This window comes from Stenella coeruleoalba, assembly GCF_951394435.1.
Source record: "Stenella coeruleoalba genome assembly, chromosome: 2".
NCBI classification, from domain to species: Eukaryota; Metazoa; Chordata; class Mammalia; order Artiodactyla; family Delphinidae; genus Stenella; species Stenella coeruleoalba.
In genome coordinates, this window is record NC_137147.1 from 124020405 (window position 1) to 124039741 (window position 19337).

The following is a 19337-nucleotide window of genomic DNA, read 5'->3' on the forward strand; positions in this document are numbered from 1 at the left end:
TCATTTATTAGCATATAAAACTGCTAGTAGGAATAAAACCAAGTGGGGTCACACAGAGTCCTGACTGCTCTTCAGAAGCACATGGACTTGGTTAAAATGCAAATTCCTTTTTCTTATTCCAGAAGTACTTAATCTAAATATGGAGCAGGCAAGGTGTGTTTTAAGCTCAATAGGTAATTCTGATGGACAGCCAGTTGAACCATCAATAGACCCTATTTCCTCCTCCACCTTTGAAAGGTAGGTATATAAAAGGGGGCTGAGAAAATATCTTTAGGACCATGCACTTAGCACTTCTACAGGGCCTGCTACAGGGCTCAGGTGCTGTGGCCCAGGTTAGTCTCCAGCCCACAAGCATCTGTCTGTCTACACTGTGCACAGCCAAGATACTCAGCCCAGTCAGGCCTGACCTGTTACCTCTCCTCTCTGGTGTCTGGTACCCCAAGGCCAGCAGCCCTAATGTCCTAACTTGGCTCTGTTCTCCACTGCTCCCCGATTCCCTGCAGGGTGTTTCTAGAGGACTGGCAAATCTTTGTTTCCGCCACTCAATAGGACTAGTAATGATCTCTAAGAAGCCAAACAATGTGTGTGCTGAATCTACTCAATCACCACACATGCTGGGCTCTGTCTCTGTTTTATTGTAAGTCATTACCATTACAATAATACTGGCGGCATGGTGGACTACATTTTTATAAAGTCATCTGGTATATACTGTGAGCTCTTGTTTCCTGTAGAAAGACAGGTTACCCTTAAAATTAACCACAAAAGCCCTAAAAATGTTACAAAATATGCATCTCTACCTCTTAAGAGATAGTTTAGTGCTTCCAGCTGTATCACAGATAGTTGAAATTGGCATATCAATTTTACCTTCAATGTTCAAATAAGAAAAAAAAGAAAGAACTGGAGGATAGAGCAACAACTAAACACTTTTTTTACCTAAAGCAAGAAGTTATTTGGTACAGAGACAAGACCAAAATAAATCAAGGAAAAAACTGTTAACTGGAACATAAAAATAATATCTTAGTGTGATCTTTCACCAAAAAAAAATAATATAAATATTGATAATAATTCAACAGCTACACCCTAAAGTGACTGGAGGCATCTGAGATTTATAATATACATTACACATATAATGTTATTGTACTCATAAATGCAAATATTATGCAGAGAAACCTGACACATGTTTTTCTGTTGTTCTAACAATTCTTCAAAAAGAAATTTTGTTGGGAAAGAATTTTGAAGTTTTTTGTTTTTGTTTAGCCTGAAGCTTTTAAAAACATCTTTTTACTGAAAAAAAAAAAAAAAGCAGACACCTTTACTGTATACAGTGTCCTTTGTGCTCCAGAGGCTGCAGCCCCCATTGGTAGAGTCTGTGTGGGTTTTACTAGTCCCCACAGTCTTAGCTTCCACTTACTTGGCTTTATAATACGGGCCCTGAGCAAAACAGGATGAAGATGCAAAATGTGACCCCAAAATATGAGAGATTGGGTGGGGAAAAGTTGCACATTTTGCTCAGGCTCTTCCTCTACAAGGCTCTGCCTCTCCTCAGTCAGTAACCTGAGAAAGTCTCTGAGGTCTGCCCTGCACGCTGGCCTCGAGATGTATCCCTGTGGGGGTCGAGAGGTGGCTACTGACCCTCCAGCCCCTACCTGTCCTCCCAGAGAGGTAAGGCAGCCCCAGGGGCTGACACTGACTCAAGCACCTGTCCTTGGACATTCTCAGGGGTGTTTTCCAGCCCTTTGTTTTGTTCTGCTTTACTGTTGTGCACTCTGATTGGGTTGGAGAGCAGGGATTTAAAGTACAGAGTCTCTTTGTTTTTCCAAGACCTCCTTTGATCAGGAGCTCAAACACATGCCCCAGAAACTGGGCTTCCTGGGTGATAGTGGCTAGGGGAACAACCTGACTTGGGTCCAGTGCCCCCAGAGAGGCCCCCAGGTAGACCCTATGGCCTGCTGGGTAGCTCTGCTGGCCTGAAGGAGGGGTTCAGGGCCACAGCAGGGAAGCGTCCCTTTCAGAGAGGAAATAAGTGAGAAATCAGCAAAGGACAAGAAGGAATGGGGCCCAAACTCCCTCCCCTTGGCCATGGAACCTGAGGGATGAGAACCTGGGGGATTTGAGAATTACCTTTGGGAAGCTAACAAATAAATAGTTACCAGATAAACTGGAAACAGCTTTCTGGGTACTTGCATGTTTAGGTATTTCCAGACACATTTAAAAGGAATTCTTCAAGACTGTGCCTTTTGTTCAGGCCTGTTCAGTGCCAAGTTTCACCAGGCTTCTCTCCCAAACGGGACTGTGATCACAGTGAAAAGAGGGTCAGGTAACAGCAACACCATAGCCTACAGTATGCGCTCTCACTTCCATTATTATCTCATTTGATCCTTATTCCAACCCTGTGAGGGGGCAGGGCAGGTCTGGTTATTCCCATCGGAGAGACGAAGCACACGGCATGGAAGGTTTAAACACTGCCCATGGCAGAAAGGGATCCGTGAGCCCTGGAAGCTTGGCCCCCTGGTTTGGTCCTGCCACCACCATTCCATTGCCACTTCTAGCTCATTTTTGGGAAATGAGCTGCTCTCTGTGGCTAAACGCACCTGGAAAAAGTGGGTTGACTTAGCACTTCCCAAAGTATCCTGAGGACAGGCAAGGTGGGAAGGGGAAGGCCTACAACAAAGTGGGCTCCAAACGTCTAAATTCATGAATGGAACAATTAGAAGTGGAAGGGTTCTCAGGAGAAATCTTTGAAATCTGAGTCCTAACTCCAGTAAAATCCATGGGGATGCTTATATTAAACATTTTAACACAAATTAACATTTTGTTAAATACATCTTGGTTGGGGGGGAAGGTGCTGGTTAGAAAGAGGGAAGGGCAAAATCTGTGGTCCCTGTGGGTCCTGAGGCTCCAGCAATGGAGGAGGGAGCACTTCCGGCTCCCAGCAGCCCTTGCAGCGCACTGTGAGCCAGGAGCTATGCGGGCTTCAAGCTAACAGCCATGCTGACCATTGGGAATGAGGTGCCTGTTGGCCCCAAGGCCATTCTTCAAACCGTCTGTCTCTTTGCCTTCGGTGGCTTCTTCCTTCTCCTCCTTCTCTTCCTCAACCTCTTCCTCTTCATACTCATCCTCATCATCACTTCTCACGTCCTGGATATTCTAGACAAAAGAAACAATGGGCTGTGAGTGACAACCTTCCAGAAAGACTCTTGAGTGAATAAGCAAACAAATGGGCTCAGTTTAGAGATATGGCTCCCTTCAGAGAAAACACAATATTCAAACAACCAAACATTCACCAACATAGAACATATCATGGATCATAAAATAAACCTTAACAAACTTAAAGAATCAAAATTATGCAAAATATGTTTCAGGTCCTAATGGAATTAAGCTAGAAATCAATATAAAAAAATAATGGGAAAATTTCAGAACACTTGGAAATTAATCAACACCCTTATAAATAATCAGTGGATCAAAAGAGTAAGTCTCAAAGGATACTAGAAAACATTTTGAATTAAGATTAAAACACATCACATTTTCTTCAGTGTAGTTAAAACAGTGTTTAAAAGGAAATGTATACCATTAAATGTTTATATTAGAAAAGAAGAAAAGTCTGTAATAATATGAGCTTCCAACTTACGAAACTAGGAAAAAAAAAAAAAAAAGAAAAGCAAAATAAGCCCAAAATGAGCAAAAGGAAGGAAATAACAGAGATGAGAAATCAATGAAATTGAAACAGAGATAACCTGAGTAGTCTTAAAAATATGAAAAAAAATTAAATATGTAGTTTAAAATCTTCTGAAAAAGAATATCAGGCACAAATGGTTTCACTGGCAAATTCCATGAAATGTATAAAGAAGAAATAACACCAAATCTCCACAATCTCTTCTAGAAAAAACAGGAGGGATCACATCCCAATTTATTTTATGAGGCCAGAATTACCCTGATACAAAAACCAGACAGACAGTATAAGAAAATACAGCTACAGAGCAATATCTTTAATGAACATAGACATTAAAATCCTTAATAAAATATTCCAAATCAAAACCAGGAATGTATAAAAAATTATACTATGATAAAGTGGGGTTTGTCCCAGTAATGCAAAGCTGGTTCAATATTTGGAAATCAATGAATGTAATCCATCATATTAATAATCTAAAGAAGGGAAAAAATGATTATATCAATTGATGCAGAAAAATCATATGACAAAATTCAACATCCATTCATGATAAAAAAAAATTGTAAAACTTCTCTACAAAGAAGGAATAGAAGCTAACATCATACTTAATGGTGAATAACTGAATGCTTTCCCCCTAAGAATAGGAATAAGGCAAGGATGTTCACTTTCACCATTCCTATTCACATTGTACTGGAAATCCTAGTCAATGAAATAAGGCAAGAAAAAGAAATAAAATTCATACAAATTGGGAAGAAAGAAATAAAAGTGTCTCTATTATTTATGTACAGAATACCAAAGAATCAACCAAAAAACTCCTAGAATTAATATGTGAGTTTAGTACTAAGGCTGCAGGATAAAAGGTCAACACATAAAATCTCTTTCTCTCTCTCTTTGTCTCTGTCTCTCTGTCTTTTTCTTTCTCTCTCTCTCTCTCTCTCTCTCTCTCTCTCTCACACACACACACACACACACACACACACACACACACACACACAATCTTGATTTCTAGACACTAATGTAGTAGGCTAAAAAATGTCCTCAAAAATATTAGGTCCTAATTTCTGGGATCTGTGAATGTTACCTTACATGGTAAAGTTTTTTGCAGATATTATTAATTAAATTAAGGATTTTGAGATGAGAGATTATCATGGACTATCCAGGTGGCCACTCAATGCCATCACATGTGTCTTTATAAGAGAGGCAGAGGGGATTCAACACAGAGGAAAGGCAATATGAAGAAGAGGTAGAGATTGAAGTGATGTAGCTACAAGCCAAGGAATGCTGGCAGCCACCAGAAGTTGGAAGAGGCAAAGAACAGATTCCCTGCTGTGTGTGAAGGGAACACAGATCTGCCACACTTTGATTTCTGCTCAAAACTGATTGTAGACTTCTGACCTCCAGAACTGTAAAAGAGTAAATTTCTGTTTTTTTAAGCCACCAAGTTTGTAGTAATTTGTTATGGCAGCCATAGTAAACTAACATGACTAGCAATGTCCAACTAAAACAGAAATTTAAAAGTCAGTAACATTTACAATAGTTTCAAAAAATAAAACACTTAGGTACAAATGTAACAAAGCATGTATAGTATCTGCATGTAAAACCTACAAAACTCTGAAGAAAGAAATCAAAGATCTAAATAACTAAAGAGACATACTATGTTCATGGCTTGGAAGTTTCAATACAGTAAAAATGTTGATTATCCCCATATTGATCTACAGATTCCACATAATACCATTAAAATCTTAGCAAGATTTCTTATAGATATAGACAAGCTGATTCTAAATTCTATATGGAGAGGCAAAGGAACTAGAATAGCTAAAGCAATTATGCAAAAGAAGAATAAAATTGGAAAACTCGAACTATCCAATTTTAAGACTTTACTATAAAGTTATAGTAATCAAGACTGGATGGTATTAGCAAAGGGGTAAACAAATAGATCAATGGAACAGAATAGAGAATCTAGAAATACACCCACACAAATACTGCCAATTGAGTTTTGACAAAGGTGCAAAAGCAATTTAATGGAGAAAGGATAGTGTTTTCAACAAATGGTGCTGGAGCAAGGAGAAATCCATAGGCAAAAAGTAAATTTTAACCTTACACATATGTTAACACAAAATGAATTGTAGATCTAAATGCAAAATATAAAACTATAAAACTTTTAGAAGAAAACCTATGACCTTGGGTTGCATAACAAGTTCTTAGACAAGACACAAAAAGCATACTCCATAAAAAAATGATAAACTGTACTGCATCAAAATTAAAAACTTTTGCTCTATGAAAGGTACTATTTAAAAAAAAAAAAGAAAGATACTATTTAGAGAGTACAAAGACAGGTTACAAACTGGGAGATAGTAATTACAAATCCCATATCCAACTAGTATGGATAATAAAGAATTCTCAAAACTCAACAATAAGAAAAAACATTTAAAAAATGGGAAAATATTTAAAAATACACACTTCTAGGAGGATATAGGATGTCAAATAAACATATGAAAAGATATTCAACATCGTTAGCCATTAGGAAAATGCAAATTAAAATCATGATTAGATAAAACTATCATAAGAATAGCTAAAATTAAAAATCCTGAGAATACCAAGGATGAAGAGTAACTGGAAGGAATTCTTATACACTGCTGATGGAAATGCAAAATGGTATAGACACTTTGGAAACAGTTTTTACTTATAAAGGCAAACATACATATACTGTATGTCTCAGCATTCCTACCCCTGAGTATCTACACTAGAGAAATGAAAATTTATATTCACACACAAAAAAATGTTTATAAAAGCTCTATTCATAATTGCCCAAAATTGTAAGCAACCCAAATGTTCTTCAAGAAGTAAATGAATGGTACATCCATACAATGGAATACTACTTACCAATAAATAGGTACAAACTACTGACATTTATAAGAAGTTGGATGAATCTCAAAAGCATTATGTTAAGTGAAAAAAGTTTGTTTCAAAAGGTTACCTACCCTCCCAACAAACAAAAGTCCAAGACCAGATGGCTTCACAGGTGAATTCTATCAAACATTTAGAGAAGATCTAACACCATCCTTCTCAAACTATTCCAAAAAATTGCAGAGGAAGGAACACTCCCAGACTCATACTATGAGGCCACCATCACCTGGATGCGAAAACCAGACAAAGATATCACAAAAAAATAAAATTACAGACCAATATCACTGATGAATATATATGCAAAAATCCTCAACAAAATACTAGCAAACAGAATCCAACAACATATTAAAAGGATCATACACCATGATCAAGTGGGATTTACCCCAGGGATGCAAGAATCTTCAATATACACAGATCAATCAATGTGATACACCATATTAACAAACTGAAGAATAAAAACCATATGATTGTCTCAATAAATGCAGAAAAAGCTTTTGACAAAATTCAACACCCATTTATAATAAAAACTCTCCAGAAAGTGGGCATAGAGGGAACCTACCTCAACATAATAAAGGCCATATATGACAAACCCACAGCAAACATCATTCTCAATGGTGAAAAACTGAAAGCATTTCCTCTAAGATCAGGAATAAGACAAGGATGTCTGCTCTCACCACTATTATTCAACATAGTATTGGAAGTCCTAGCCATGGCAATCAGAGAAGAAAAAGAAATAAAAGAATACAAATTGGAAAAGAAGTAAAACCATCATGTTTACAGATGACATGATACTCTACATAGAAAAACCTAAAGATGCCACCAGAAAACTACTAGAGCTAATCAATGAATTTGGTAAAGTTGCAGGATACAAAATTAATGCACAGAAATCTCTTGCATTACTATACACTAACAACAAAAGGTAAGAAAGAGAAATTAAGGAAATAATCCCATTCACCATTGCAACAAAAAGAATAAAATAACTAGGAATAAACCTACTTAAGGAGATAAAAGACCTGTACTCAGAAAACTATAAGAAACTGATGAAATAAATCAAAGATGACACAAACAGATGGAGAGATATACCATGTTTTTGGGTTGGAAGAATCAATATTGTGAAAATGACTATACTACCCAAAGAAATCTACAGATTCAGTGCAATCCCTATCAAATTACCAATGACATTTTTCACAGAACTAGAACAAAAAAATCTTAAAATCTGTATGAAGACAAAAGAGACCCTGAATAGCCTAAGCAATCTTGAGAAAAAAAAAAAAAAAAATGGGGCTGGAGGAATCAGGCTCCCTGACTTCAGACTGTACTACAGGGCTACAGTAATCAAGACAGTATGATACTGGCACAAAAACAGAAATATAGATCAATGGAACAGGACAGACAGCCCAGAGATAAACCCATGCACCTATGGTCAACTAATCTATGGCAAAGGAGGCAAGGATATACAATGGAGAAAAGACAGTCTCTTCAATAAGTGGTGCTGGGCAAACTGGACAGCTACATGTAAAAGACTTAAATTAGAACACTCCCTAACACCATACACAAAACTAAACTCCAAATGGATTAAAGACCTAAATGTAAGACCAGACACTATAAAACTCTTAGAGGAAAACATAGGAAGAACACTCTATGACATAAATCACAGCAAGATCTTTTTTTTTTTTTTGCGTTACACGGGCCTCTCACTGTTGTGGCCTCTCCCGTTGCGGAGCACAGGCTCCGGACGCGCAGGCTCAGCGGCCATGGCTCACGGGCCCAGCCGCTCTGCGGCATGTGGGGTCTTCCCAGACCGGGGCACAAACCCGTGTCCCCTGCATCGGCAGGCAGACTCTCAACCACTGCGCCACCAGGGAAGCCCCAAGATCTTTTTTGACCCATCTTGTAGAGTAATAGAAATAAAAACAAAAATAAACAAATGGGACCTAAGGAAACTTAAAAGCTTTTGCATAGCAAAGGAAACCATAAACAAGATGAAGACAACCCTCAGAATGGGAGAAAATTTTTGCAAATGAATCAATGGACAAAGGATTAATCTCCAAAATATACAAACAGCTCATTCAGCTCAATATCAAAAATAAAACCAAAACCCAAAAACCAACCCAATCCAAAAATGGGTGGAAGACCTAAATAGACATTTCTCCAGAGAAGACATACAGATGGCCAAGAGGCACATGAAAAGATTCTCAACATCACTAATTATTAGAGAAATGCAAATCAAACCTACAATGAGGTTCACCTCACACCGGTCAGAAAGGGAGGTGAGATGAATTGGGAGATTGAGACTGACATATATACACTAATATGTATAAAATAGGTAACTAAAGAGAACCTGTTGTATAACACGGGGAACTCTGCATCACTTCACTATACAGTAGAAACTAACACAACACTGTAAAACAACTATTACCCCCCCCCCAAAAAAAAACGAACACAACATTGTAAAACAATTATACCTACCAAAAGACATACTGATGTAGTTTTCATGGCATTCTTAAAAAGACTAAACTGTAGGGATGGTGAACAGATAAGTGGCTGCCAAGAGCTGGGGTGGAGGGAGGAGTTATTGGGGTGACAGAATTATTCTGTATCCAGATTATAGTGATGGCTACACAAGTCTACACTTGTGTTAAAATTCACAGAACTGTACACCAACAGGAAAAAATAAATTTCACTGATGATAAGTTTAAAAATAAAACTTAAATGTATTTCTTTTTAGAACGCAAACATTATAGTTTTCCCAATAAACATCTGCTAAGTAAAGTATTGCTCATGCGGGCATTTTGGTTGTCAGGATATTTTTATTGTTGGGAATAGGATGTTTCCTATTTTCTTTATGCAGGAATTCCTTCAAGGACAGTTCTTAATTAAGAGTAATATGTTTCTCCTCTTCTTTACAGTGTTCTGAAAGGAATTTTGTGAGGAAAACTCCTAGAAGAATAACACTGTCCCAATGAATGCAGATGGAATTGCTGCAGATCAGACTTCATTGCAAAAGATAATGATGGTATGAACTATTAAAACAATACCAAGAACTCAAGCTCTCTGCAAGGCCAGTGTTGGATCTGACCCCTGACCCTCTAAGCCAGTTCAGAAACATCTCTATTAAACCCAGCCTAGAAAAGAAAAAAACTATGGAAGGTGGAGGCTGTTTCCTCACGCATCATTTTTCAAGATGATATCCATAACCATAAGAGTTTTCCCTTTTTGTGACCTGAAGACTAAAACTGACCACCTCTGGAGATTCTTGGGGTATATGTAACCAAATACTTCCTTGCATACAAGCTTCATGCAAACACAGCTTAAACAACAACATCAACAACAACGTACACACATTCTGCTGTCTTAATCACAGAAATATAACTTCATAGGCTCTTTTCTGTATGTTTTGCTCTTTTCACAACAACACAGAAAGGGTCCCAAAATAAACAAGGCTCACTGTAAACACTGAGGAATAAACTTGGCATCTCATCAGTTAAGATGCAACAGAGAAACGCAGCCTCTCCATGATTTACTGGGAGCCAGGATCAGAGTGCTCCTCCTGCAGACGGAGTCTTTGAGGGAAGGGCCATGCTTGGCTGACGTTTGCTTTCATGGATGGTGCCTCTTGGCTCTCCTTTTCTTTCCTCAAAAGTTTTTTGTAGGGAACAAGGGGAAATCTGAATCAAAACAAAGAAACTAATTTCTCCCCAGAAAGGCATACTAGCGTCTTCCCACCCCTTTCTCCAGGACTTGAATAGCTGCTTTAGCTGAGAAATAAATTCATCCTGGAGGATGCTCCCCATAGCTTGAAGCCACATCCTCCAGCACCCTCACCTCTGAGAAGAGGGCCTGGACCATATTCAGGCTTTTAGAAATGTATGACATCCTCACAGTCATAAAGGTTGGGGAGCACTACTGACTTTTAATGAGCATTGGCTAGGGATGCCGCATACCCTACAATGTGCATGACACCCTAATGTCCTGCCAGACCTGCATTTGTAATTATCCAAGCCTAGAATCTAATTCCATTGTACATTCAAGCACAGGAATTCTTGCATGGTTTTAATATATTCTCAACTTTTCAGGACTGCAACTATGTACATAAATCCAAGGAAGACTATACTTCATTTTGTTCAGAACTTCACAATTTCAGAAAGCCATGTCACTGATGGCAACCCTACCAGTGGCATTTGAGGCTGTGTCAGTCTGCACTTGCAGCTGCCCCACTCATGCTGAGTCTCCATATAAGCAAGCACAGCATCTGCCAACTTCATTACATTCTCTAGGGCAGTCATGTACACGTTACACACGAAATGCATATTTTATCAGAAATGTTTTTCATCTTATTTCTTTTTTATTACGTTGTGGCATTATATTGCTTTTTGAAATTATGCTTTTAGGTGAGTGATATTACCTAGGAATTTAATTTCAGGCTAGTGAAGAGGGTGTGGGTCCAACAGGTTGGAGAACCACTGCCCTTGATGATGAATCAAGCTCAGAAAGGATTTCCTGGTAGTAAGAGTTTGTTAGATAGATGTATAGGTGGTTGCACACTATAAAAACTTGAATACACCATTGTAAAGCAATTGTACCCCAATAAAGATGTTAAAAAAAAACTTGAATAATGCAAATTGGAAATTGAACGGTATTCAAAAATATTAATAAAACCTCATATTATATTCAATTTCATCTTGTATATGCTATCCGTAATATAACAATAACAGCAATGACACCCTTAAGGGGCTTTTATTCCACTGTCCTAAAAATCCTCTGTGCTCTTCCTGTTCATCCCTCCCTCCCTCCCAAGCCCTGGCATTCACTGACCTTTTTATTGTCACCATAGTTTTGTCTTTTCCAGAATGTCTTGTAGTTGGAATCATATAGTATTTAACTTTGAAGATTAGCTTCTTTCACTTAGTAATAAGCATGTAGGGTTCCTCCATGGTTTTTCATGGCTTAATAGCTCATTTCTATTTTTTTTTTTTTTTTTTTGCGGTACGCGGGTCTCTCACTGTTGTGGCCTCTCCTGTTGTGGAGCACAGGCTCCGGATGCGCGGGCTCAGCGGCCATGGCTCATGCGCCCAGCCGCTCCGCGGCATGTGGGATCTTCCCAGACCGGGGCATGAACCCGTGTCCCCTGCATCGGCAGGCGGACTGTCAACCACTGCGCCACCAGGGAAGCCCCTCATTTCTTTTTATTGCTGAAGAATATTCTATTGTTCGGATGTGCGTACCAGAAGTATGCATCTACTGACCTATTGGAGGACACCTTGGTTGCTTCCAAGATTTGGCAATTATAAATGAAGGCACTATCCACGCTATAAATGTCCATGTGCCAGGCACTGAACTAAGCAATTAGTATGAACAATACCGTTTCCTCCTCACAGCAACCCTAGGACATAGGACCTATTCTATTTACTTTAAAGGAGAGGAAAATGAGGCTTAGAGGGGTTAAGTAACTTTTTCAAGGCCACACAGCTACAAGAGGCAGACAGGGTGAAAACCCTATCAAAACTTAGACACCTCAAAACAGTGCTCTACAAACCCCTGCTGGAATATTTGGAGAGACAGGGCACCCAGGGGGTGAGACAAACACTGGCATGCTTTATTCTATTCTATTCCATTTTAAAAATGATGTACAAAACTGATTTGGCAACCTATTAATGATCTGCAACCTACAGTTTGAAAAACACTGGCTAAGGTGTGCTAGAAAAAATGAGGCTTTGCTAATCAGCTGAAATCAGAAAAGTTTAAGATATAAATCACAATCCGTATTCTGCAAAGTACCTTTTCACAATGGTAAATCTTTTCCAGTAATTACAATACTTAATAGAAATCAAAAACAAGTCAACCTTGCTCTAGGGGAACAAAATCTAAACACCTGCTAAAGGTCAAGCCACAGTGTTTTCTAGAACTCTACCTGTCTGCTTTGATGGGATGCCAAGACTCTGCTTGCACCAGCAGCAGTGAGTCTCTCCCTTGGAATCAGCCAGCTTCTTTTCTTGTATTGTCCTTCCCTTTGCTTTTTCTCTGCACACCAGCGCCCCTTACTTTCCTACTTCTTAGTTGTCCCTGGGCTTGTAGAACTGGTCTCGTGCAACTTGTTGGCCCTGAACCCTCCCACAAATCATTAAGGGCCCAAGAAAATCCATGCAAAAAAGAAGGATCTAAACCCTTCTTCGAAGAGTGAAGGATCTAAACTCTTCTTCGAAGAGTGAAGGGAGCCAAGGGCTGCAGCCACCAGATGCACAGTTCTCACACATGCCAAGCATATCACAGCACACATGCTTCCTGTTACCTGCCCGCCAGCTGCCCTTGGTGAAGGGTTAGCAGTGCCATTACAGACAGCATATTACTATTCTGATAACTTTAGATAACTTTCTTTATGGAATTAGAAAAGATATCTAATATTCAACTGGACATTTTCCAGAAATGCCCTGGGCCCTCTAGAATACATTATTGGCAATATTATTCATTCCACAAATGGAAATGCATGAATATAATTTCTGCAATGTCTTTTAAAAGTACCTCCTTCCTCTCCCCAGCAACTCCCTTCAGTTACACAAAATGATGGTGAAGGGAATGAAGAACAAGTTACTTATGGAAGAGAGACCTTGTAACAGGTCTTAACAAGGGCTTTGGAACCCCCACATCACTAATGGCACCAGTATTGGCAAATGTCATCAGCCTGGCACTCCAGGAGGGCAGAGAAGACACGCATTCAGAGGATGGGGTTGAAGTCACAGTCACTATGAAGGAAGGTGAGCAATCAGTCTGAAAGCATCCCATATGCTAGGAGAAACAGAAACCCTGAATCTGGGACCAAAATGATCTTCTCCAGATTAAAGTCGGTTGAAGCCAACATTCCCCTTTGAAGGGCATGTTCCAGGAGCAGGGGCACAGAGCTTAACTGAACCACATTCAAAGACTCATTCACCCAAGCACGGGAGTATCTTAAAGCAATGGACACACTTCCAACTTCTCCTATTGACCCTTTTTTTTTGGTGGGGGGCTTGTGAAAAAATGCTTGAACCTGTAATATCACACAGTAATTCACTTTGGCTGGTGTCAAATCTCTCAGACACAGAGTACAGGACCAAGGCCACTGTCCCGGCTCCCTGCAGTCATGAGTGCAAGTCAAAGCAGTATCGAAAACATGCCCTAAAACCGGCTTATGCATGGTTCCCAATTTTTGTGACTGGTCTGTATACATAGAATGCCTCTTCTCTTGAATTTCAGAACCGGACTCAAAGGTTGCTTTTTAAACTGTCCCAACTCACCGGTATGAAATATATTGTACTTTCCACTGATGGTTTTTATTTTCATTACACTTGCTGCTATCAATGTACCTAATTTCCTTAAGAAATTATTTCACTTTGCTAAGGCTTACAGGCTTTAAAAAATGAGCTTCTAGGAGAAAAAGTAAGTTTTAGGGATAGATGGACTCTGGAGAGTATCTGGTCGGGCAGATTCATTTTCCAGAAGAGATAAAAACTACAGGACTTGAACCCACTCAGCTCACTGACTCAGCTTGGTGGAGAAGAGCTCAGATTACGCTATGTGGCTCTTGATAAAAATGCATGGATTTCTTTCATATTCTCTATATTACCTAAAAGTAAATTTAAAATAAATGTAAAAGGCTCTGTGGTAATCACCAACTTGTGATGTAGAAAATGATTTGATTTCATGAATGTACTTTGCTTTGGGGATTAAAACCATTAAAATTAGTGTATTTTCTACACATTTTGCATCCTTTAGACGCAGCTTTAGATTCAACAGCCCGCAAATTCCACAACTTTAACTGGGCAAAGATATACAAAACCATTTTGAAAAAAAATCATTAGGATTTATGTAAGCAACACTTAGGAAATAACCATGGAAAGACAGAAGATTAAGTATTGAATATATAGCCCAGAAAAATGTGTATTAACAACAAAATGTTAAAGTTTGTTTCAAATATTAGCATCCAACAAAGAATTCATATGCACCATTAAGAAGGAAAAAAATCCAATGTGACAGAAAAGCAGACAATGAATATAAACAGATGATTCACAGAAGAGACAACTATTGACTAATCAACTATACAAAATGCTCAAGCTTAGTAATGCAAATTAAAATGAGATAAAATCTCTTATTCATCAAACTGGTAAATATTAAAATATCTGATGGTACCGAAAATTGGTGAGGATGTGGGGCAAGAGAGACTCCCACATACTTTGACAAATTGTTTGGCAGCATCTGGTAAACTTGACTCAGGAATTCTACTTATAGAGAAACTCCCATATGTGCCACCAGGAGACATATATAAAGATGTAAACAGGAGGATATGTAGACTGTGGACTATTCTGTGATGGATACTATACAGGAGGTAAGTACACTGGTCCACAGTAATATTTCTCAATATGAGTAATGTCATAATGAGTGAAGAAAACAAGTTGTACAATTATATAAACTAAATCATACCATTTATGTAAAGTTTAAAAACAAAAAAGCAATGCTTTAATTGTGGCTATATCCAAACATAATAAGCATATAAAAGCATGGGTGGAAGGACATCAGCTTCCCTTCTGCAGAGGGAGGGAGAAAGGATGGGGTGGAATATACCGGAATGTGCCATCTTCCTCCCCTAGTTTCTCTTAGGTGGTGTCACCAGCACTCAGCAAGCACTCAGTGTATATTTGATGAGCAAGTGAATGGATGAATCTAATAGCACAAGATGGGAATCTTAAATCCCATCCGAATGCAGGTGATCCCAAATTTGTATCCCAGCGTGGACTTTTCTTCCAGGCTTCAGACCATCTCCTCTCAGCTGCCTAAGGCCTTGTCAGATTCGAGGCTCCGTTTACACCACCTTCTCTGGCCTTCGTATTTCAGCACATGGCACTACCATCCACACAGCTGCTCCAGGCAAAACTGCCAGGTCATCTTCAGTCCTGCCCTTTATGGGAGATCTTGTTTCCCAGCTTATCGCATTCAGAGGGACTCTGACACAGATCCCTGAGCTCCTGTCTTAGTGGTTTCCAAGTTACATCTAATATCTGTGGTCACATCCAGACTCTGAGTTGAACTGTTCTGTTGGTGAGTCCCTGCCTAGGACCTCAGAGTCTGAGGGCACGGCAGTCAGCTGAGCTGGGCAGCACAGCTGGCCCTCTGAGATGCAGTCACACAGGTTTGGGTCCTGAAAGACCCTTGCTGACCTACAGTGCCCTGCAGTACTGCCTTGCAAGACTTGCGATGGCCACTGCAGACAGCTCCTGCCGGACAGTGCTGCTTCCACAGCTCAGAGGAGCCAGACTACTGTTGTTGGCAGGATTTTTGAATAAGGAAAATTTACAAATATCGTGCCTGCCTCTCTCTAGGGATAGAGAAATATGATTTGCTTTTAGACAACTCCAATCCACCAGCCAACTTTCAAAAGGAAATACATAACTGGCTTATAGCTGAGCAGCCATAGTATAGTGGGGCTTTTCTACACCAGTGTTTCCCAACTGATGTGCCAGGAAAGGGTTAAAAGATATGCTGAGATATTGATTCTCTCAGGCCTTGGGGCAACTAGCAGAGCCCCAGTCTCCTGCTTTGGGTAGTCCTGTCAGTTTCCCCCAGTGTGCTGTACAAATATCAATTTCTTCAGTGCCTGAGGTAAGGAAGCTGGGAAGCAGTGTCCTAGAGTGACTACAGAGCTGAATGAAATGTTTCCTTAAGTAGCAACCTTAGAAGACTTCCTCATAAATGCAGAGGCTTGAACTAAAGATGAGAAGCCTTGCAGCCCCTAGGAGAGAAATATGTGTGTGCAGGGCAGGAGGTGAGAACTGGCTCCCTCCAGGACATGAATGGCTCTGCTGGCTTAGACCCAACATTTAGTGAGCTTAAAGAGGTGAAAAGTAAGGAGAGAGAACTGGTCACTAAGTGAATTAGAATGAATGAGGAACGAGTGTTCGGCACAGTCCACACTGCCTCACCCGCAATGTCCTTCTCAACCCACACTGTACAAAGCCATGCAGGAACAGAAAGGTGTAGTGCCATCAAAGTCATAATTTTCTCTCAGTTACACCTGAACAATTAGCTAAAGTCTCATTCTCTCAATCCATCAGAACTTTCCAAATTCAGGTGTCTTATTTCTAAAGGAGATGGCTGGCAACCATTTGTGATTATCACTTGAGTAATTTTAAACTGCCAACACCTGAAGAAATGCTAAACAGATAATTATGGAGAGCTTGGCTCCTCAAGAAAGAGTGTGTTTGGCTGTTCTTGCATAAACCTAACTTCTCTCTGTATAGGATGACACTGTCAGGTGGGAAAGCAAGGAATAATTTGAGATCAACACCAACCACAAAGTGAAATCAACCAAAAGAGAGAGGAGTTTACTCATTTATTCCAGGGATCTCAGCCAGTTTATTCTGTGGGGACTGTTCTGCCCATTGTAGAAGGGCTAGTAGTAAGTATTCCTGGTCTCTGTGCACTAGATGCCAGTTATGACCACCAAAATTGTCTCCAGAGATTACCAAATGTCCCAGGGGGCAAGGCGGGGAGCAAAACCACCCCAGGTGAGAACCACTGATTCAAAAAATATTTCTTGAGCCCCTGTGCATTGTGTAAGACTTTGGGGATATAATGGTTTCTGTCTTCAAATAACTTGTACTCTATTCAAAGAGCCAAACCCTAAGGTATCAAACACATAACAATATTCAACCACCCATTTGTAAGTGTTAGGAAGCAGAGAATACCATGATATGTAAATTGGGGATCTCACTTAGATGGATGGGAAGGAAGGAAGGCCTTGCTAAGGAAATGGAACACAAAGGTTGTAATCTGAAGGTTAAGGAGGAGTGGTCAGGGAAGATGGGGTAGGCATTTCAAGAAGAAGACACAGTATGTACAAAGGCCCTGAGATGAATGGCATGCTCAGGGATCAGAAAGGCCAGTGCAGCTAAAACATGGTAAGAAAGATGGAGCATGACCTAAGATGAGGTCGGGGAGTAAGCATGGACCAGATTACAGATTTAATAGGTCATGGTAAAAAGTTCCAAGTTACTTCTAAGTCCAAATGGAAACCGCTGTGTAGCACTGTTTGAAGTATTGGGAATATATGTGACAAAAAAAGACAAGGTGCCTATCCTCAGAAATCTGCTTTCTGTGGAAACTGGTTTATATATAACAGTGTTCTCTGTTGCTGTATGGAAACAGAATCCATGGTGGTCAAATGTGGAGCACTTAGGAGGCTGTGGTCATAGACCAGAAGAGAAATGTCAGTGGCTTGGATTGGAGTGGTAGCATTTGAGATGTAGAGGGGCAATTACATAAGAAAGAATGGTGCCCAAAGGCCTCCAGGTTTGGAGGGACTTTTAAGCTCATCTAATCTAATTTCTACTTGATGCTGATATGCCTTTCTTAACAACCAGAGCAAAAGATGTACATTCTCCTGCTTGTACATTTCCAGTAATTCATTACCTGCTTCTTTTTTCATATGGTGCTAAAATCTGCCTCCTTATCCAAAAGGGGTCTGTATACTTCCTTCAAATGCTGAAGTTAACCCCTCTTCAAGCTAAATATTCTTATTTTCTTCAGTTTATCCTCATATGACATGGCACCAAAACCCTTCACTATCCTGCGTGTCTTATGAGAACATATTCCCATCCACAGCCACCGCCTTACACTGGATTATGTGTGTAACACAACCAGCATCACTCAATTAATACACAACTTACCACTTTCATATCCACCAAAAAAAAAGTGAGTACAATAAATTTAAAGTCAAGCCCTGATGATGTCTATGCTTTTAGTTTTATTTTTTGTGTAATTTTTCTTATATTTTTAGATTCCAGAATATATATACTTTTATGAATTAATCATGATTTGCCTATTAGTGAAAGTAAGTAGCTGGCCCTGGTCTGCAGTCCTCAAAAATTATTGCAAGGATTACCAAACAAAATAAACTTTGACAATGAGAAAAAATATGTTAATAGGATAAAATTACGAATAATCTCTGCCACAGCACTTCCATACACTCTGGGAATGACATCTGCAACCATGGTTTCAATAAAATTGCAGAGCTGTGCTTTTGAAATGCCTTAACTAAACTCTGCGCTCGGGAATCTGTGGCTTTACAGTAATGTCAAAAGCCCAGGAGGTCGTGAATGACTCATAATGTCCCACTGCTTTTTTGAATGGCTCCACATCTAAATCCACAGTTGGCAATGAAACAAAGGACAATATAATAAGCACTTTATGCTGTTTTGAAAGAAAATTTTAGCTTTAACTGTATGAAAAAGAAAGTGCATTCAGTCAGAGTTTAATCTTCTGAACTACTGTCAAAATACATTCCTTTTTGTCATATTAGTTCTTATTATCCAAGTTGACAAGGTCACAGAAAAAAACAGTTTTCCCCTTTTTTTCTACTCAAAGGAGCTGCATTAAATTTAATTCTTTGAAATTTGGCTACACATGGACATTTCCTATCAGTTATCTGTAATATGAAATTTCTAGACCAGTGTTCCTCAAACTTTAATGTGCATATGAATCACCTAAGTTTCTTGATAAAATACAGATTCTCATTCAGAAAGTATCTAGTGGGGCCTGAAAGGCTGCATGTCACACCAGCTCTGGTGATGCCTCAGCTGACAGTCAGGTACCACACTGCAGTCAGCAGGTGGATGCTTAGGCCACAGACCCTCTCTAGATTGCTGCTCTCTGTGCCTAAGGGTCTTTCACATTTTAAAATCCCATGATTGCAAACAATTTTGACTTCCTTGACTCTGTATGTCATGAGTCTTTT

General features: G+C 39.4%; 1 protein-coding gene across 2 annotated transcripts in view; it reads right to left on the reverse strand.

Moving 5' to 3' along the window:
• Positions 1-1494: 1494 nt before the first annotated feature.
• Positions 1495-19337, reverse strand: part of CERS3 (ceramide synthase 3) — a 132131-nt gene continuing 114288 nt past the window's right edge. For both annotated transcript variants that reach the window (XM_079913516.1, XM_079913517.1), the window contains exon 12: positions 1495-3147. In XM_079913516.1, coding sequence (XP_079769642.1) covers positions 2980-3147 — 168 coding nt within the window. In that variant the 3' untranslated portion in view covers positions 1495-2979. The remainder of the gene's footprint in view (positions 3148-19337) is intronic.